Genomic DNA, 22,007 nt, shown 5'->3' on the forward strand with positions numbered 1-22,007 from the left:
CAATGCAGATACTTACAGCGGTCCCGACATCCCTGTGTGTTTTGAAGCGCAGTCTCTGCATTATTACTTTAATTTGTTGTGTTTTTGTTCTTTTATTTGTTTAGGGATCATTTGCGCCTGCTACTTGTATGGTATTTTGGATTCTAGTGTGAATTTTACTCCCCCAAAAGTAGAATCCATGCAATAGTCGACCCCATAAATTTAACATTAAAAAGAAAATTCAACTTTTACATGAGCATATATGGTAATTGTACCTGTGTGCACCACATCTTCAGGCAGCTCATTTCATATGCCCACCACCCTTTTTAAAGACTGTGACTATCTACCCTATCTATATTTGTATACCACTATAAGTTCTCCAGTGAAAGAAAGTCATAGACTGTCCAATCTTTCTTTAGGTGGCCTAGTTAGCCTAGTGGTTAACACAATGCTATTACAGCGCCAGAAACCCAGGTTCGAATCTGGTGCTGTGTGTCAGGAGTTAGTACATTCTCTTCATGTCTGCATGGGTTTCTTCCAAATGCTCCAGTTTCCTCCCACCATTCAAAATGTACCAGGGTCATAGGTTAATTGGGGTATTTGGTAGGCGTGGGGTCATGAGATGGAAGGGCCTGTTACCAAGCTATATGTTTAAATTTAAAAATTTAATTCAAGTCCTTCAGTGCAGGAAACCACCTTGTGAGTATTTTTTTGCACCTTCTCTAGCTTAATCACAGCCTTCTATGGTATGGTGACCAGAACTGCACAGAATACTCCAAGTGTGGTATGACTAATATTTTGGATTTCCCTCTTCTTCGACTCAACTCCGTGGCTGATGGAGGCAAGCATGCACATATGCCTTCTTCATCTCCCCGTCCACCTGTGTAAAAATGCAAGAATGATAGATGCTGAAATCTTGAGCTGCAGAGTTTTCCATGGAGAGAAGTGGATAGTCAGTGTTGCAGATTGGGATAATGCCTGACTGGCTGAGTTTACTTTGTTTGCTGTCTATCTCTGTCACCACTTTCAGGGAACTATGTACTTGTACACTATGGATCTCTCTCTTCAGCAGCATTGCCGTTCATTTTGTATATCTCGCCCTGCTTTACTTTTCCAAAATACATCCCTGCATTTGTCAGAGTTAACTTTCCTTTGCCCACTTTCCTATTCAATCCTGTTATAGTCTTCGTCCTTCTCTGTCCATTACAACCACCAATTTTGGTCTCATCACAAACTCATGCTATCCATGATCTCCAATATCTTGGAGCATCACTGAGTTGTTGAATTGCAACATTACAACTGGCAATCTAGCCTTCCAGCCAACACAACTTCAGCTTTTATTTGTTTCTTGACAGTTCAGCTTGTTTGAACATTGTGGGCAATGAATTTAAAATCCATTCTCAGCTTTGCTGAGTTCCTGATAGACTGTCAAATTACCAGAGTTTTTTTGTCAGAATTTCACACCATTTTTTTTTTTAAATGTCACTTCCTGGCATATCTTGCATGCACCAGTCTACACAAAAATGTTTCTTAAGCAATTTAGAATTAGTACATTATCACATTTTCAAAGGCATTCATATTTTGACTAGTTATAAACAGTACATGTAAACTATCCTTTAATTCAAGCCAAAAAATAAATCTCTTGGAACAATATTCCATATAAAATTAAATAATATCTTTTGACTTGATTTTGTATTTTCATAATTTGACATCCTTGATTTCAAAGAGTTGATTTATATACTGCTGTTATGGATTAAGCATTTCTGAACTAAATATGATTTATAATGAATGGTTTTATCATATTGTGGAGATTAATGAGAAAATCTAAAATTCAGAGACGACAGAATGAAAGCAGATGCTGTGCTCTGGAGCAGGGAAAAGACAAATTTCTGGAGCAACTTGGCAAGGCGTCAACTTGAAATGTTAACCCTCCCTTTGCCTCCACTGACCCGCAGAGTTCCTCTAACTCTTTGCTTTAAAATTAAAGACTCGAACTCCAATTTCGAATGTGTATATGTGGAATAATGTTGTTGTATTTTAATCCTTAGCTGAGAATCTTAGTTTCTGGGAGGCATGTGAAGATGTTCAGTATGGAGAACAGTCAAAAGTTGAAGAAAAAGTAGAGGCCATCTTTGAGTAAGTTTATTGCTTTGTAACTGAACACCCCAAAAGAGTGATTGATATTATAAATAGACAAGTTCTGTAAGAGTACCAAAATATTTTTACAACTCTTGAAAAGTTAAATAATTGGACAATCTGATTGTTCGAACTCATCTGAACTTTCTTCTGTTATGTTCTGCTCCACAAAGTGTAACAGAAATTTAAGGAAATTGAGCAGGACGATTGAATTTCAGTGCAAACATAAATTTCTAACCAAAGGCCAATACATTGCAATTTCAACCCTACGATCAACTAAAACACGAGATTGTTAGTTGTTTTAAAAAAACACCAATTTAGTACAAAGACTGGCCCAACAAATCCAAAGGAAGTCCATTACCTCTAAGAGAGAGGGCTCGGTTCTAGGTTATGTTGAAGATTTCGGGACAAAAGCAGAATAGTTCATTGTAACAAATATATGTTCCACTTGTGCTTTGCAACTGCATACAAAATAAATAAGCGTTGAAAATTTCCAATTTGGCAGCTTATAATACTTTACTCAGTAAAAAGCTCCTTTCTATTTGAGATGAGCAGGGATTCCAGAATGGAGGAATACTATTGTTTAAAACAATGTGATGAAATCATTCTAGGAGTGCAGCATAGCTGCTCACTGGCTCCCTTTTATACCAGGAGAAAAGAACCCATATGATGCTACTTGTGTGATCAGAAGAGTGCAGGGGCAAATGGCATATGCTAAATAGAAGGCTTGCAGATCCACACAAGATCATATCATCGTATCTTTCCAACTGAGATAAAGCAAACAAACTTTTTAAATTTAGCTGAGTGTGAAATTAAATTCTGAAATCCAAAAAAAAACACTACCTGTGTCTTTGCAAGAGCAGTAAAAATCCAGTATCCAGCACCTATGGGGAATGGTAGATGTCGGGTAAATTAATTTGCCAGTTGCTTGAGATTGTGAGTTGCGTGGGTTGGCAAACTGACCACTAGGGGGCACCGTGTAAATTTTACCTATTTGATTTTTTTTGCTGGTTGCCTGAGGCGCTACCAGTTGCTTGAATTCCAGATAACAAGGATTTTACTGTATATAGAAATAAAGTCAATCTTGACTAATCGGATTCTATTGGATATAAACAAGATAATGGCCTTCTATTTTTTCCATTTAATAGCATACTGACCGAAAGTATTATTGCTGGTAAAACATTGAAAAATTAACATTTACTATAAAATTCCAGCAGATTTTCGAGAACATATATACTGTGAATTCTAGTTCCCCACAAATTCTTGAATTTGCAAACCAAAAACTCTGGCCTGGTCATCCAAATTGAAATAAATTGCATGTCAGACTTATTTTTGGATTTATATTGCCAGTCTCCCTATATCTTCAGGATCTTTTAACTATGGCCCTGATATTCAACTCAATGTTGGGTGCCCACAAAGAGGAAAAGAGAACCAATGAATAGCTGTTTCAATGTTTTTGTAATCCCGCTTTGTCAATGCTCTTGTTCAAGTCTTTCTATGCAAACCGTTGATTGTGCCATGCAGCTACCAGGTTGCTAAAAGGTGACGAAGAATCATGGGGTTTGCTGGGTGGAAAGGAACTCTTATCCTGAAATCTCCATTGTTCCTGACACAAATCAATAGCTTAACGGGCAATAATGGAATTGAGGGATATGGAAATGGGTGAAAAAAGTGAGGGCCCAATCATTATAAGAGAGACATACTTGTGCTCCAGTTTCTCATGCTGTTTTTACTACTTTAAATTTATTTATCTTTTCCTGTCACTTCTAAATTACAATTTATTATTTCTTGTTCTTCCCCACTGTTCCCTCCAAGTCTTTCTCTGGACCTCATTGATTAAGAAACCAGGTCATTGGACAACATCTGCCATTGCTGCACAGTTGTCACTTCCAGTATTATACTTAATGTATCTTGTGATTAAGATTTGAATGTTGCCCCCTGACCCCCACCTTTGCTTATTTTCAGGTTGAACAACTGTCACCCAAATACCTGCCCTTGAACTGCAATAAATGTTGCAGAAATTATTTCTGGACACTCTTTCTCTGGTTGGTTTTTCACCTCTGGGCAGGACATTGCAAAGTTTCAGTGCAATCCATTATAACCTGAAGTCTACCTAAGTTAGAAATCAGTCCATGAGCCATCACATAGTGAAACAACTCATTGGGGTTCGAACATTTTTAGCTCCGATTACAGTCATAAATTAAGTGGAGACAATACTTTAAGGTTCATAATACATCAGGGTGGGCTTAAAAAGGCAATTTGGTGCATTGCACTAGATATATTGGTAGGACTCTTCATCCTCCTTCATTTGGCTGATTTTAAAGCTTGTTATGAGGCAAATGAAATTGAAGGGGGAGTACCCCATAAGGTCACAACCCAATTTGTACGGAAGGCAAATAATTGGGATGTATTTTGCTCAGGATTGCCAGTTACGTTCTGCTGAATACCTAATACACTAATTGTTTATCAAGTGACTTGCCCCATTCCATGCTAGTTAAGATCTGATTTGGTATGAATGCAATGTGGTGAATGCTCAATTTATATAGTTCACTTACTGACCACAAGCAACTTGCAAAGATATAGGTATACTGCTGCAAAGAGATTTGAGGTCAGTGCACTGTCTCAGTTCAAAACGTCCATCGTGATTTTTTTTTTAAATGTCACATTCTGTTGGTTCGGAATTAGTAATTTTCTAGCACATGGTCGAGCTAGCACCACAGCTGTTTGTGCTGCAGCGTACCCGCTTGTTACCTATCACCAGATTCAACATTTTTCCTGGCCCTTGTGCACTCTGGTGAGAGAAAACAGCGAGTTCTACTGGCGTGGCTATTCCTCCCAACGTTCGACGTGCAAGTATGCATGTTTTAAAAATGTTAAGCAGCTCCAGATGTTTAGTATGTCGATCTTCGGATCTCCCGAATCATTGAAACAAGGATTTCATTTGCAGGCAGTTTCTTGCAGCAGGGGCCAGCAAATGGGTGAACGTTGACAGTAAAACGATGGAAAAAACACTTGATGGATTACAAAACCCTCATCGCTATGTCTTTGAAGATGCACAAATGCATATTTACATGCTGATGAAAAAGGTAAGTGGACTTCAGACAATTATTAATGATTGTTTCAGTAAAAACCAAATCAATGTTCGCACATCTGGTCGGAATCAATAGCTCAAATTATTATTTTTCCAATGTTAACATATTTAACCGATCTATTCTATGACTCTCTCAATTACTGAGCATTCATTGCTTGGCTGAAGTGAGAGGAGTGCGATCACTTTTGGATGCACAAACAACTGGTAGTTGTGGGGGGTGAGCCACAATAGAGGCAAGAGAATGAGGTTGCCCAATATTTTACTTGGGGAATACAAATTTTTTCCTTAAATAAAAATGTTATTTAAAATTTTGCCAAACAAAAAATGGTCTTGATGCTTCCCAAAGCACCCCTTGAAGTGGCAGGATCAGATTTCATTGTCCGAATACATCGTATACAATTCTGAGATTCTTCTTCCTGTGGGCGCGACAGAATGACCACTTATTGGCAGTGCAAAAAAAAAATATCTGTACTCAACATACACATGTAAGCAAATAAGAAGGGTAGGTGAGATTGGAACGGGGTGGGGGGGGGTTCATAAGTTGAGGGTTAGGGGGCAAAGGTTTAGAAGTAACATGAGAGGGAGCTTCTTCACTCAAGAGAGTTGTGGCTGAGTGGAATGACCTTCCGGAAGAGGAGGTTGCAGCAAGGTCGATTTTGTCATTTAAGAAAAAGTTGGATAAGTGCATGGATTGGAGGGTTATGGGCAGGGAGCAGGTAAGTGGGACTAGAGGAGATCACTTAAATCGGTGCGGACTAGAGGGGCAAAGGTGGCCTGTTTCCATACTGTAATTGTTATATGGTTAAATTTTTTAAATACCAATGAAGTGTAAAAGTAAGAGTCCTTAAATGAGTTCCTGATTTGAGTTTGTTGTTGAGGAGTCTGGTGGTGGAGGAGAAGCAGCAGTTCCTGAACCTAGTGGTGTGAGTCTTATGACACCTCTTTCCCGATTTTAAAATTATGATTATAAGATTACCATGCCGCTGGAACTGCAAATGTGGTGCTTTCTGATTTTACCACTGACAAGTTTGTTTTACAAGTCTGATTGCATTCAGAACGTCACTGGGTTTAAAAAAAAAAGACTACCAGGTATGTCCCATGAAAGCATGGGGAAATATCTGTATGCAGTTCAGTCGTGACGAACTTCAACATTCCTCTTTTGAATCTGCAAGGGTCATCTCCTGCAACCGGTGCTCCTGTTGTCATCTCTTCTACGTCAGAGAGACTGGGTGATCATTTGTAGAGCACCTTCGCTGCTGACGTTATCTGTCCATGGTCTCGGGTACTGACAGATTGAGACCGCCCATAAATTGGAGGAATAACACCTCACCTTCTGACTGGGAGCTCTCCAACTGGATGGCATTAATATCAACTTCTCTGGCTTTCGTTAACACTTTCTTCCCCTGTCACCTTTCCCCAGCTCTGTCTCTCTTTCCCTTCCATCTCCCTTCACACAAACATAATCAATTCTTACCTTGCCCCTTATCGTATCCAATTAATACCTTTTGTTGGACTGGATTCTTCCCCCAGCCAGCACTTTAGGGCCTTTTATAGAGTGAAAAAATGTGACCTTAAACCTTGCATTGCAGAACTGACCATCATAAATGCTCCGTGAGCGGCTCCAAGGCGCCTACTCCAATCCCTCTTCAACCTAGTGTCAGCGGTGGAGTGAAGCGCTCTGCCACGCATCATAAATGTACAGCCGCTGCTAGGGGCGGGCTGATGCCGTTGCGATGACGGGGTCAACCTGTGACCCAGGACCTAACAAATCTATTTAATGAATCTGTGCTAAACAGTTTGTGTCGGGCAGAGCCCTGGGTAATTCCTGCAGACATTTATATAATAAGCTTTCCCAAGGTCATTGCTCCCACTGCTTCCTGTGCTAGATCTCCCAACTTGTGCCCTCCTCCCCCCCCCCATCCCCGAGTAGATCAGCTCCTCTCGGGGATGCAGAGCTGGATGCCAGTTTTGGGGTGACTTGGTGCTGCAGTCCTGGCTTCTAACGACCCTACCTCCCCCACCAGTCACCCCAAGAGAGAACTGTGCAGTCGTTGGATGAGGGGGAGGGTGTCGGAGGAGGAAATGGAAGGCAAGCCCGAGGAGGAGCACCTTGTCAGCTTCATTCACTGGAGAGCTAAGAGGATGTGCTGGACACGGAGTAGAGCTGGCACGGCATCCCCAAAGACTGCAGGCACTCCACTCTTTCTCTAGCTGGTGGTGGTGGTGGTTGAACTATGAACCTGCTTCTCCCCTCCCCCCCCCCCAAACAGTATGGTCAGGATTCATCACCCCCATCAGCAACGTTTCAATGGCCTTCCCTCGCACTCATGGATAAATTTGCTTCCTACCCCCCTCCCTCCCTCCAACCAACCAGCCTAGATCTTGTTGGGGTGCCTCTCTCCCCCACCTGTCACCCCATTCCCAAGAGAGAACTCTGAAGTCGGGGTCAGTGAGAGGGTTCGCTAGTTCTCTTCTCTCGCGGTCCTGGTCTCTAAGAAAGATCAATGGCCAACTTGGTTAACCATAATCCCACTTGCAGCTGGAACTGATGTTTCCCAGAGCAGTTCCAGCTACACGGAGGATTATGGGTAATGAAGACTGCCATGGCTCACTGCGTATTTAAGCCGTCATGTTGACGGGTGGTGCCACGGCAACAGTCGCCCTGCCTACAGTGGCTCTGGAGGACGCACCGAGGCGGCACTCCGCATAAAAGCGTGGCTGCAAAGGAAAGTTCAGATTTCTCTCTGCGGATGGAGCCGGCCTCGAAGTGGAGGCCCTCCTTAAAATCATCTTTTGTGAGATTTCCTGCTTCTGGCTTATTCCTTGAAGAAACCCTCAGTCCTGAAACAACGGCAAAATATCTTTGACTCCAACAATCACTGAAGAGACCGACTGAGTTCCTCCAGCGTTTCGGTGTGTTTTTACTACAATCACAGCGTCTGTAGACTGTCGTGTTTCTCTCGAACTTCAAAGCATGCACCCTTGCTTTGCTCAATTGATAGACAGAGTCTCACTCGTATAGCTTCGGTATCTATAACCAAGTATACGGTCTGAGGCTGCTTCTTGTACATCAGGTCCATTTGTGTATTTTTGGCCAGATACTATTCATTAGGGGGTTCACAGCTACCTTATGCTGAAGGCATGTCCTGTATCGATCTTGAGCACCTCAGCCACAATCAGCTCAGTGGGCAGTATTCAGGATAGCACTGTCAAGTCCTCCACAGCCATGGTGCTCAAAATACACAACCGTTACGCAGGTTAGTAAAGTTTGTTAAGCCATTTAACAGAAACTTTCAAGTCATTGTTCAAGTCACGACCGTAATGCACATAATAAGTTTGTTAAGCTGATGATAGGTACATCTTAGATTTGGCAGGTGAATTATTACCATAATTGGGTGTGTGCTCTTTTACATAATTCCTCATCCACACCATACCGCCAGAGCATACATCTGATGCCTAGGCACGTAGTATCAGAGAGAGAACACTGCCTTGGTAGTCTATGATTTAACAGAGGCACTCAAGTCAAATTTATTGTCATCTGATTGTACAACTTCCTCCAGTCCTTGGTGCAAAACATGCAGACACATAACCAGACGTACAGACAAATAATACATATGCAGGACGAGTATTCGTATCTGCAAATAAATAAATATTGCTTTGTACACATGAGAGTCTCGGATGGTTAGTGTGAGTGGTTCCAGCATTCTCACTGCCCGTGGGAAGAAGCTGTTCCTCAGCTGACGATCCTGTATCTCTTTCTCCACAGGAACACCTGAAAGATGCTTTGTATGGGGTGGAAGGAGGTCATCAATAATTTTGTGCACCCTTTTCAGACTACAATCCTGGTAGGTCATGTTGATCGAGGGTGGCAGGGAAATTCCCTTGATCTTCTCTGCCACTCTGGTGGTCCTGCGGATTGACCTCTGTTCCATTGCTCTGTGATGCAGCCGACCAGGATGCACTCAATAGAGCTCCTGTAGAAGGTTGACATAATAGTGGCTGGCGGCCTTGCCCCTTTTCAATCTGCTTAGGGTGTGCAGTTGCAGTTGCACCTTCCTGATGTGAGGAGTTGTTGTGTATCTACAATAGAGTGCTTTTTAAGTGGTCTTCAAGCAACCTGGTGCTCTACTCAACAAAGTTATTGATGTGTAGTGGAGGGTGGTCATTTCTGGTCTTCATGGAACACTTTGTGAAACACGTAAGTTTGGAGATGCTGTGGTGGTAGTAAAAACACACAAAATGCTGGAGGAACAAGGCCAGTCTTTCGGCGTCTTTCTTCAATATTTCTTTTCCTCCTTTAACAAAAAGATGCTGAAAGAATGGCCGAGCATTTCTGTGGGTTTTCTTTTCCCTTGAACACTTAGCCTCCTGTACAAGGCAATCTCTGCAACCTCGGGGAGCCTCCCTGGCAATCAGGGTACCCAAGGTTCCTCCAGCTACAAGCATGTCTTTAGTGCCACCCATGGAGATGGAGGTTTGAGCTGAGGACCATGGTGGTCTCTTGAGGAAATGGTTGAATTTTCCATGAAAATAGGTTTTGAGGATATAGTAAACAAAAAATCTTTTGCATTCTTTCTAGATGTAAAAGCAATAATGTTAACCTGTTTTTTAAAAAAAAATTATATACGTCAGAGTTAAGCCTGCCACTCCAAGGCCTCCATCGGTGTATGCTCCGCAAGTCAACAGCGAAGATTAAGATGAAGAAATCAATGCCATTTTTTTAGAAAACGAGAGAGCAATTAGATTGTAGTGTTACCGTGGGGGGAAAAAATCCATTTTACCAACCAATGACAGCACTGTTGTGGGGTTCAGTCAGGAGCCTGATGTCTGCAATTTCATATTCTTGAACCTTCTACCCGGCAGGCGGAGGAGAAAGAGAGTGGGTGGGGGATGGGTCCCTTTGTATTTTGGGTGGATTTCTAGGCAGAGGGAGATGTAGGTGGAGTCTTTGGAGGAGAAGGATGTTATGAGCTGCATTCACTACTTTCTGCAGATCTTCATACTGCACAGCAGGGCATTCAGTAAGTATGGTTTCACTGTTGTTGATAGACATGCCAAACCTCAGTCTTCAAACAAAGTAGAGGCATGGGTGTGCTTTCTTGACCAATTTCGTCAATGTGCTTAGTCCAGGTCAGGTCATTGGAGATTGTTATTCAGAAGAACTTGAAGCTATCTCTTCTCACCACTTCAGCACCAATAATGTGGACTGGTGTAGTCTCTGCACCCCCTCCTAAAGTCAATGATTATATCCTATGTTTTTTAAGACTTTTTAAGATTTGATATCTTGGCAAATCCATGACGTTTTCAATCTCTTCCCTGTATGGTGACTCATTGCTATATGGTACTCAGCCTACAACTGTGGCGCTTTTGAAGCTAGGGTTGGAATGGTATTTAGCTGGTCAGTCGTGGGTGCAGAGCAGTGGTTTGGAACCTTTTTTCTCCCACTCACATGCTACCTCAAGTAATCCATAGGTGCTCTGTGGTTAGTAAACGATTTCTTAAGGTGGTATGTGAGTGGGGAGAAAAAGGTTGAGAACCGGTGGTGGAGAGCACTAGACATGATGTTATAAATTAGTGTTTGCAGTTTGGCATTTCACACAAAACTTCCAAACCTATTTATATCATTTAAATTTAAGTTCATTTAACATAAATGTATGTCTGTGGCTATTATCTAATAATCTCAAGCTGATTTAGGGCACCTGAATATACTTAAAAGGTTATCCTATTGATTAAACTCTCCTCTGACTTCATTAGTCCCTTGAATGGTGGGATTTTTTTCATATTTAAACTTCACAGTTTTAGGTGAGGACAGGGAGGCCATCTCATTGCTCAATTGCGAAGTGCAAAGCCTCTGGTACAATCAAGGGCTGCTAGCTGACATCACTAGGACTTGGGTCAAACCTGGAGCACTCCAGTTACAATCAGCACAAAGCTTTCCTTGAAACCCATTTCCTTTTAGCATGGTGAAGATAATGCAGCAGATACAATCTCATAAAAATTAAAGTGGAGGTATAAAAGCTGAATGTTAGGCACCAGGAAGAAATGTGCTGACACAATACTGCTCGAAGCAACAAATCTTACCAATTTGTCATTTCTTGTTGACATTGTTTCTGCAGGACTCTTATCCACGATACTTAAAATCGCAGATGTACAAGAGTTTACTAGCAACATCGACTGTACCTCAGGAGACCAAAAAAAGGTACATTATCGTGAACCTTTAGTAGCAAGTATTTAAGTGAAGGCTGGCCTGTGAAAAGGTACCCACCCATGGTGAGCTATTTTGGTTTGCTTCAGCTATTCATCAGAATAAATCATTATTATTACCATTATAGTCTATCAAAATCAAAATTAATGTCAGGATATTTCAAATTTATGCAAGTTGACAGAAAACATTTATTTTGAGGAAAAACTCATTTGTGATTTATTTCTCTCAGGTTTATGAACTATAAAATTACCTCTTTAGAAGCCTGAAAGATGTCATTGCCTGTGTAATTTTACCCCTACAATTTTAACATTGCTCAATGAATACATAATTTTTTTAATGTAGTGTATAAGTTGGCATATAAAACGGATTTTGAACCTTAAAAAAAGTCCCCTCCAAACCAGGGATCATCTTGTACACCAAGTGTTAAATCCGAACCCCTTGGTGATGGAGAACAGCATAAATAATTTGCATAACTCCTGCGATCCTACTGCTAAAGATGTTTCTACGAAGCTTGCATTTGAGGAACTGGATAAATAGTAATATATAAAATAATAAAAAAATTGTTATAAATTAAAATATTTATTTTACCTTAAATGAAGCAAACCAAATTAAGCTAACAGTCACCATTTGCAACAGCCAACGAACAGTAACCAATCGCCCAGGGTGTGTTCTGTAGCCACTGCCTTGTCAGGCTATCAGGTAAATCTCACAGTAACCAGTTACTGGTACTTTTAAACTTGTACAGCAAGTATAGCTCAAAACCTAAATTTTAAGTGGAATTTCTCGGGGTTTGTCTTATACACCCAGTCACCTTGTACGCCAGCATACATGGTAAATGTAGACATACAGCGCGGTTACAGACCCTGCCAGCTTACAAGTTCATGCCAATCAATTACACCCAATTACCTTACAACCCCCATACATTTTTGAAGGGTGGGAAGAAACTGAAGCACCCGGAGGAAACCCATGCGGACACGGAGAGAATGTTAAAACTCCCTACAAGCAGCGCTGGATTTGAACCCAGGTCATTGTTATTGTGTGGCACTAACTATGCCACATAGTTGTTTTCAATTATTGATATCCAGTAACAAATTTATGCAGGCATTCTCAAAGTTTAAATTCTCAAAGCAGTTAATCTAAATGAGAAGTAATATTTGCATCTTTGTTTGTCCAGTGTGTTTCCGTTCACAATGTGGCATCGCCATCCCAGCCAAATGCCACAGTCAAAGCTGCACGATGGAAAAAACAAGGCTGCACTATCCGGAACAGTTTCTCAGGTTCAAAACTAATCACTGCATTTTCACTGCATTTGTTTTTCTTTACCAATCACACACATGTATTTGCTGAAATGTTCCCAGATCTTCCTTTGGATATTCTTCAGACTTTTATTGTTGACATAAATCAGTATTGGGCATTATTTCTTTCAAGGGACTGTAAGTTATTGGAAAGCAACTGAACAAGACCAATTTTTTTTTTTAAAGTGCTGTAACTGAGCAGTTCTAGTTTGGTTCCAATTCCTAGCATTGGCAGTCTTTTTATTTTTAAAAACCTTTTAAAATATCTCATTTACCACATTAACTGACCAAAAAGTATCGGGAGAAATGTGCATTAGTGGTCAAAGAGCCTTCCTGCCACAGCTCACAGCAGGAAATGCATGTGGAATCTGAAATCTAGATTTCAGATCTAGATAGTGGGAAGATGCAAATTAATGTTTTAAATTTAGACATCAAGCATGGTAACGGATTATTTCGGCCCACGAGCCTGTGACACCCAATTGACCCTCGGTATGTTTTGAATGGTGGGAGAAAACTGGAGTCTCTGGGGAAAACCCACAAGGACAGGAAGAGAACGCCTTACAGACAGCGCGGGATTGGAAACCTGGTCCCGTTCGCTGGCGCTGTAACAGCATTGTGCTAACCATGCAGTGTTCATAATTTCTCACACTGTGTTACTCCATGTAGCCAAGCGACATTGTAGTTTGCAGTTCCTTTGCCCTGGCTAGACCTTAGATTACCTATTTCTATGAATGGAGACTTGAGAATAAGATAAAGAAGTGTGTATATTTCAAATCCTGTGCAAGCAAGCGAGAGGAATTTCCTGTGGTGTCCTTAATGTACTCACAGCCCAATAATTCAAACTAGAATGGCAACCCCTACACTACTAGACAATTTACAGTACCTTTTTCTTAACTCTATGTATTGTTCTCACAGTATTAATCCACATGCAAAATGCTTATTCAAATAAATCTACCTTATTAAAGCTTTGCGGGGTTTTTTTTTGCTGTGCTTTTTATTTTTGTAAGACATTTGTGGTCTGTATAAGCCTGTCATTGTAGAAGTTTTTATATTAAGCTTGACTTGAATAGAAAATATCACATTATTTAAAGTTACTATAATAATTTCCTATTACATTGCTGTACCTCAAGATATTTATTTCTTTTATCCCTACAGCTATGCCGATTTTCCCACCCTTTGGCAAACGTAGGAGTGTTTACTGGAACAAATATCCCAGATTATTCCAACGATGAACCTTCCTGGTCCCATTCTGGCCTTCCCTCCTTTTGTCCTGGAATCCTTCCAACTGCATCTTCCCCTTCCTCTAGCTCCATGGACCCAAAGAGGTTATCCATTTGTTCCTCATTGTCAGCATGTAATAAGAGTTATTATAATTGTATTTTGGTTTTGCTAAACTCAAAACATCCTTCACTATTTAGTGCAAGATTAGATCCATGGCATTCCCAGGAACAGATGAAGTAAGTCCATTCACAAAAAAAATAAGCACGGGGAAAGCTTCACCGCTAATTGATATAAAAAAAAATTATCCTGGCATTTCACACTCTTAACAAATTCAGGTTATCTACTGGCTTTGAACATAGCAGGAGGCTATGGCCTTGGATGGCTGAACTGTGTGTGTATGTTAACTAGTGCGGTTATCGCTACTTCCCATTTGTCACACTGATTTTAGTCAAACCCAATCTGCTGCGGTGAGAAATGATTGTTAAAGAGGTTTGTTGCTGTAGACGAAAAATGATTTTTCCCCTCTCGGAGCATTCAAAATCCATTGCCAAGTTTAATAATTATACCTATTGATCAGAACTCTTGGGTAATGCATGAAGAATGCAATGAGTGATCCAAAATGTATCCAATTCATCTTGTATTGCACCTCTTGGTGCATGAAGCAGATAGCTCAATATCCTTCCAAAGGCTCTTAATCAGTCCATGAAAGCTTGGTAATGTTTTGCACATTTTTGGTTGCAAATTGTTTTTTTTCCCTCCTCTATTTATTCTGGCCATAAGATTTAAGTTTGAAAATATCTAAAATGAGGAGAAAGAAACTGAAAATTGAGTGGCCGGGTAAGGAATTAATTAGCTATCATGGTCCCCAACCTAGCATAGGCAGTGCAGAAGATTCTTCAGAGCTGCCCTTGCCCAGCAAATTGTTGTTAATAGATTATGTTGGTGTCAAGCTCTATACTGAGCAACATGGATCTAAATGAGCAATTTTGTATCTCCTCAACCGATCAAAGAGGAAATCATAACTAAGTTGGCCTGTTCAAATCTTTAAAAGGCTGGGGCAATGAGCAATTTGATTTTCAGTGGCAGATTGAAAAAGAGCACATGCTTCACTGAGGAGATAGTTGTACACGGTTTGGAGGAGTGGCCTGCCTTAAACCTGTTCAAATGAAACAAAGTTATGTCAGATTTGTATCCAAACAAAACATATTGCCTTTTGTATATTGATTGTTTAAGGAATTAATAACATTTTACTCCACTGCAAGTAAAATCCTGAGGCATGATTCTGTACTCAGAAATCAAGTATAGAGAATAAATTGAATACATTGCAAAGCAGAGGAAACAGTTCAAGATACAGATCTATATGACGGTATGATATGACAAAATTGTTGCGCTCTCTCTTTCTCTGATTTGTGGGATGCACTTGGAAACTTCCAGGTGGTTATTTTCTTGCAGTTTCTGTATGTGGGAATTGGGCAACATGTGATTTAAATTTTGGCATACAGCTCGGTAACCTACCCACGAGCCCGTGCCGCCTAAGGTGGGAGGAAACCCATGCAAACACGGGGAGAAACTCCTTGCAGACAGCATTGGATTCAAACCCAGGTCGCTGGCACTATAACGGCATTGCTAACTGTGCCACCATAATGGCTAAGCTTTAATGCATGCATTGTCAATATAATCATTTCTAGCCCTGGAAATAACACTGGACAACAATGTTTCTCAAAAGGTTTGCTTCCTGATTTTAAAAATAAATTGGGAATTATGATCAGCAACTTCAAGCTGAACACAAAAATAACTTTGGATTTGCTGTAGGAAGTTGGAGAAACATTAAATTAACTTTTATTGAATTTAGCATGTTTAATGGCACAATGACGCTGACACTTTGTGTTTGTTCAACTGACTTAAAAATGTTTCGCTGCTGATTTTCGTTTGTACTCAGCATCTGATGCCTCTCATGTCAGTGTCCAACAATAGTCGGGCAGTATTGACGGATTCCATTTGCCCTGATACTACTTTTATCACTGACTGCACCAAGCTCAGCAGGGAAGATGTCCAAGTGTGAATGAAGAAATTGAATTTTCCATGAAATGTTGCGCTCCATGGTTTTGGATGCTTGAAGTGGATTTAAAGTATGACAGGAAATCACAAAAATAAGTTATATCTAAAAAATGGTACGTGGTAGGAAATTTTTAAGGTTGTTTTTCATGATCAGCAGCCCAAAATCCACCCAAAAGAGTTAAGCAAGCAAAATCTTTGTTGTCCAGTGTAATTATCGCCATTGTAATTATCGCCAATCTAACAAAAGGTGAGTGTTTTATCCCTTTTCCAGCAACTTATTGTTACTCTTACAATGAGACCAACTTCAAGTTGCCTTGTATTTTATAATAGAGTGAATGTAAAATATAGTCTTGGTGGTTGTTTTATGGAATTATTTTATGGTGAAAGAAACTATCAACGAATGGACCAGAAAATCCACAAGAACAAAATGATGTATATAAACTAATTATTTAAAAATAGAATGAAGTTAAGATTTTACAATGGATATTTTCTTCCTGATTATAAAACTCATGATCAGATGTGAAGTGTGAGCAGGCTGTTTATACATGTCAAATTAATCCTATGCAGTTAAAAGAAAAATAGGTGTTACACCCAAATATTTTTTTCACTTCTAACAAATTACAATTCAATTTTCCAAAAGTGAAAAAAAAATCTTCTGGAATATTTGGCTTTCAGTGGCAAACAAAGTTAGATGTATACTTTCAGCTGCGTTGTCAAGTCAGCCTACTGAAAAGCATTGCCCACTGTGGAGAACCATCTGAGGCAAAAAAGGATATTTTACAACCAATTATATTTTAGATCTGTTATCTAATAGAACAGTCCAAACCAGGAAGAGATAAACTGGGATATTGAAATCAATTTAAATGAAATACAAATCTTAAGGAGGAAGGTACAAAAAGAAAAATATTTTTAAAATGGTTAAACTTAAAAATAAAGATTGGGAATACGCAAGTCAGCATGTAACCTGATCTCTACAAATGCACACACAGGAAATCACTGTCAATATTAATATTGGACATTTTAATTGGAACTTTAGGATTTTTGCTGGATTCTTTTTTCCATTTTTGTCTATAAATCCTTGTGGCTCTGCACAGGTCTTTTCCCACAGAAATTGAATCATAAACTGGTTATTCTGGCTTATGTCAGGGGAATTTAATAAAGGGAGAGCAGGAATATAATGCAATATGTATGCCAAGGAAACTAACTATGCAGCCAGAATGATCATTCATAATAAAACATCTCATTAATGCTTTAAATTAAACTGGGCTGCAGAGATTTTTTTTTTCCCTCATTATGAAGCTTTGTTCATTTGAAAATTTGGTTAATAATGACATGGTTAGTTAACAGCTCTGTTATTTACTGGATATTTTGTGCTATTCAACCACAACCTTTGACTTTCAATGCGTTGAAAAACACTGAGCTTTATCTGTAGTTTTGTGTCACCCTGTGGGCTAATGTTCCTTCAGTGGCATAGGTGAACGCGAGGTTTACTGTTTCCTTCAACAGAGTAAAATGATTTACAGCACCTACCTCCAGAAATCTGTGGCAGAAGGTGGGTTTCTTCAAATAGAAAGATTCACTTCTTAAGATGTAGCAAAGGGGTCAGAAACGTGCTGGAGATGAGACGTGCTGTTGGTGAGTTTGCAGGTCATTTCTAAAGTTTTACAATTGTTTATGGCTCATGTTATAGAGGTCCTGTTTCTGGGAATGTTGAACCTAGAATGCAGAAGAAGAAAGTGTTTTTATTCTTCTGGCTTTATTAATATAAAAATGTTTTATAGTTGTATCTTAGAAAATGTTTCTAATAGTTGCAATATTTCCTTAATATTATCTAAATAATTGTGCATGACCTTGTTTTAATGTTTTCAAAAGTTATTCACAATAACAACTGTGTAATACAAGAACACTTGACATGCAACATAGATTAATGATTATAACAATGCAATAAATGGAACTACAATTTGAAGTTATCAATACAAATGAGCTTCAAGTGCGTGAAAGTTAAGGCTTTAAATCTAAATCTATTAATTGGCAGGTTTTAAAATAATTTCATTGTTTTTCTTAGTCTGGCTTTGAATGCAGCTGAAGTCTCTGTAGAAGCTGAGAGATACCTGCAGCTCGAAGACCCAAGTACTTCAGAGGGGACGGAGGCTTCGACAGAACTGAACGAGTTTGGGTGGAATACAAGCTGTTAGGAAAAAGCCCTGAATATGGAAGCATGTTCAGTTTTGTCAAGTGCCTTTACTCATTGCAAAATACGCACTTTATAGTTTTACTATATGATTGAAACAGTTGCAATATTTTCCTTAATTCGCCTAATTTTATAGCACATATTAGAACATTTGCCTAATCAATACTTCTCGTGTAATATACAATTATTTAATTTGGTTAAAAAAAAATTGTATGAGTATATTGTCAATCTGAGAACTGAAATATACATTATACAGGGATATTCTTGTTTTATGCTTTTTTTTTCTGTCTGAATCAAAGGTTACACTTAAATAGATTTCATGCATTTAAAGAGGGTGTGCAAAGCAAGTGTTTACAGAGTGGTGGGGGCTTGGATCACACCGTGGGGAAAGGGTTAGATAGAACCTGATATGGCGGTCATATTTAAGCAACATTTAAACAGAAAATGGAGGGATTGGAGAGATATGGATCGTGCAGCAGATGGGATTAGTTTGGTATCAAAGTTGGCACAGATATTGTGGGCTGAAGGGTCTGTTCCTAAGATGTATTGTATTACCCAATGGAGGACTGGAGATGAATGATAGCAGTAACAGGGGAAATATCCTTTGTTAGCTATGTTGTAAAAGCATTGCTTCCAAATGGTCTCAATGATGTGAAGCATCTATGTTCCCAGTTAAGCTGTTCAGAATATGTAATGTTTAGAATTTAAAATATAGAGCACCCAGGTGATCATATTAACTAAAGTTTTGTATAAAGGAGGTACACTTTTATCTAACATCCTATAACATTTACTTTTGAAGTAGTATCTCTATTACAATGGCAATTGGTTCAACTAACTGAGTGGTAAATAACAATAATGGCAATTACCTGTAGGGATGTTGGTCAGGGTTCCAGTTGATAATGAAGTGGAGTTCAGCCAAATGTTTCTGTCATGTGAAGCACTGGCAATTAGTGGGAGGGTGAAAAATAAGCAAATTTTAAGATGTCATAGTCAAGCTGAAAATTGGTAATGAAATAAAAAAGCAGTTGACAAGTTTTAAGAATAGGAGCCACCAGGCATTTTCTTTTACTTTTTCTCATTCTAAGATGGCAGAGTGTGGTAATTTTTTACTCACATTTAAATAGCATCCAAAAGAATTTTTCCACTGTATCAATAATAAATCTAAATCAAGAATATAAAAGGTAATGTTTGCATAAGACCTTAAGAACAGAATTCCCTCCACCACTCAGATATCACTTTAAGTAATCCCTTACTAATCACATGGTATTATGAACTGCTCAACACCAACACTACGATTTATTAACCAATTACCTGCAATTCTATGCAGGTATACCCCGCTTTACGAAACTAAAGCATTCCTATGAAACCTTTCGTAAACCAAAATTACATAAAGCAAAGACCAATTCACTACTTTTGAAGGTTATTCACGTAAAGGCAAACACAGGTTTCTTAGTAAAAGCACAGATTCGTAGAATGGGGTATACCTATACATGTATAAATTGCAGATCTCCCTTGACATAAAGTACACACCTAAGTCATCAAACCTAGTGACATTTTGGTTGAGAATAAAATAGAAAATCCTGAAAACACTGAAAAGGTCAGGCAACAATTGTGAAAAGAGAAATGATGTTTCAAAGCTTGGTTAGCACACTGCTGTGACAGCACCAGTGACCTGGGTTTGAATCTGGCGCTGCCTGTAAGGAGTTTGTATGTTCTTCCCACTAAATATTTTTGAATTAAATTTACAGAAGAAACAAGCCATAGCTTTTAACAAGTGTCAGTTAAAATTGGAGATAACCGTTTTGTACTTCTGCACAAAGTACACACCTAAGTCATCAAACCTAAAGGCATTTTAGTTGAGAATAAAAAGAGAAATTGCTGAGAACACCCAAAAGGTCAGGCAATAATTGTGAAATGAGAGGGGGGAAAAAAATGTTTCAAGTCAGAAACCTCAGAACTGGGAAAGAGAACAAAAGTAAGGATCGGATAAGGCAAGGGCCGTCAGGATGACAAGGAGTTGATAAAAACATCTCTCGACAGGCTGGTAAGGACAAAAAAAAACATTAAAAGCTGCAAAATGCAGAGTTGCAGGGGATGCCTGGCAGGCCAGCCATGATATTATTGAGAGAAAATAAAACAACCCTATATTAGAGATGGATGACCCAGTGCAGAATTGATCAGTTCTGACAGAAACCGAGGAAGCAAGATACCCAAACTTGCCAACTTCAATTTCACGTACTGTTCCTCAAGTCTATATTTAACCTCAAATTTAACAATGTAGGAGACCACAGGCAGGTCAGAGAAAGAGTAAAAACAGTGCACTTTATATAGAAAGATAAAGATACATAACCAATGTTTTGAGCTTGGGACATTCATCAAAGTATGAGCAAAATGGTGAAGGGAGAGATGAAGGAGCACAGGCAGGAGGAAGAGAGGGCACACCAGCAAATGGGGAGGGGGGGATGGCTCTGTGAATGGAAAGAGAAAGGGGTGGAGAGCTGCTAGAGGGATGGGGAAGAGAGGGAGAACAGAGTGGGCTAGCAGAAATGGGAGAAGACGATGTTAATGCCAATCGGTTGGGGTGACCAGATGGAATGTTAGGTGCTGCTCCTCCAATTTATGGGTAGCATTGGTTTGACAGTGCATGAGGCCATGGACAGACATGTCTCTGACGGAGTGAGGCGCAGAATTGAGTTGGTCACCGGGAGATCCCTGTCATTGATGCAGACAGATGCAAAAAAAAGTCTGAAAAATAAATCTTCGCTCTGTCTGTCTGCATCAATGACGCAGATCGCAGAGTGGCCGACCATTTCAGTTTTGTGACCCACTCTCACGCTGACATTTCTCCCTCATATACTTCCAAACCAGGGCCATCCAAACATGGGAGGAGCAACACCAAAAAATCCTCTTGTGCCCTCTCCAACCAGATGGAATTATGGTGAAACCACTATTGTACATATTTGTCATATGTAAATAACGTGACCTTTCCTGGTTGACCCGGCTCTCACTGGCCAGCTCATGACTCTGCCCCTTTCTTCCCCATAAAGGCTGTCAGCCTGCCCCCAGATCGAGTCTGGGTCAGTGTGAGCAGGCAACACAGGGATGCTGTCCATCTCTGTCAAATAAAAGCCTTCAGTTTCAGTAACTTTCCGTCTTGATTGTGCATCAGGAATTAATATCAATTTCTCTGGTTTCAATTAGACTACTCCCTGTTCTCCCTCCCTTCTGTATCCCACTGTTTCCTTCCCTCTCTATTCAGAGAACTATCCCCGTCTCTCTATTTTCTCTTGTGCCCTTTCTCCCTTCTCCACCTATTTCCTCTTACCTATGGGTCTGTGCTACTCCCCCCACCATTTTATTTAGGCACCTGTTCATACTTTGATGAAGGGTTCAGGCCCAAAACATTGGCTATGTATCTTTATCTGCTGCATAAAGAATGCTGTGTGACCTGCTGAGTTTCTCCAGCATTGTCTTTTTAGTTCTTTTAATTTACACTGTATTAACGATGGAAGTTCAAGAAACTAAATTCTGTAACACAGCATGGCATCTGGTCCTTTGATGGTTTAAAAATCATGCTCAATAAAATCAGTAGTGACAATTAAAATCATTATTAAAATATATATGTTAATCATCACATGGTTAACTTGTATTGACCACGAATATAAACATGCATTAAAGTGTTTATCTTGCAGCACAAGGGAGTCACTTTTCACTATAATGTTATGTTACTACAAATTTACATTCAGGGTGTCATCAACATGGTTTCACAATGATTAAATTACAAATGATATTAAGAACAAAAGGATAGCAAGGTCCTGAAATTGGTTCTCT

The 22,007-nt window shown here is 39.6% G+C and overlaps 2 protein-coding genes across 4 annotated transcripts in view; one reads left to right on the forward strand and one right to left on the reverse strand.

Moving 5' to 3' along the window:
- The window catches only part of rgs11 (regulator of G protein signaling 11), a 79,777-nt gene extending 61,423 nt beyond the window's left edge, over window positions 1-18,354 (forward strand). The window contains exons 14-19 of the mRNA XM_069906060.1: window positions 2,028-2,115; window positions 5,063-5,201; window positions 11,323-11,405; window positions 12,586-12,688; window positions 13,862-14,031; window positions 18,051-18,354. Of these exons, the coding sequence (XP_069762161.1) occupies window positions 2,028-2,115; window positions 5,063-5,201; window positions 11,323-11,405; window positions 12,586-12,688; window positions 13,862-14,031; window positions 18,051-18,180 (713 nt within the window). The 3' untranslated portion in view covers window positions 18,181-18,354. The remainder of the gene's footprint in view (window positions 1-2,027; window positions 2,116-5,062; window positions 5,202-11,322; window positions 11,406-12,585; window positions 12,689-13,861; window positions 14,032-18,050) is intronic.
- pgap6 (post-glycosylphosphatidylinositol attachment to proteins 6) overlaps window positions 12,041-22,007 on the reverse strand; it is a 51,031-nt gene continuing 41,064 nt past the window's right edge. For 2 of the 3 annotated variants that reach the window (XR_011347314.1, XR_011347313.1), the window contains exons 15-18: window positions 19,291-19,320; window positions 19,043-19,116; window positions 17,516-17,701; window positions 12,041-15,083 (exon numbers count right to left, since the gene is read on the reverse strand). Coding sequence is in view for 1 of the 3 variants with exons in the window: in XM_069906058.1 (XP_069762159.1) it covers window positions 19,088-19,116; window positions 19,291-19,320 (59 nt within the window). In the remaining 2 variants the exon portion in view is untranslated. Of the gene's footprint in view, window positions 15,084-17,458; window positions 17,702-19,042; window positions 19,117-19,290; window positions 19,321-22,007 lie in introns of those variants that run through there. The other variant, XM_069906058.1, reaches the window with a different exon arrangement.

Source organism: Narcine bancroftii, chromosome 12 (genome assembly GCF_036971445.1).
Source record: "Narcine bancroftii isolate sNarBan1 chromosome 12, sNarBan1.hap1, whole genome shotgun sequence".
Lineage (NCBI taxonomy): Eukaryota > Metazoa > Chordata > Chondrichthyes > Torpediniformes > Narcinidae > Narcine > Narcine bancroftii.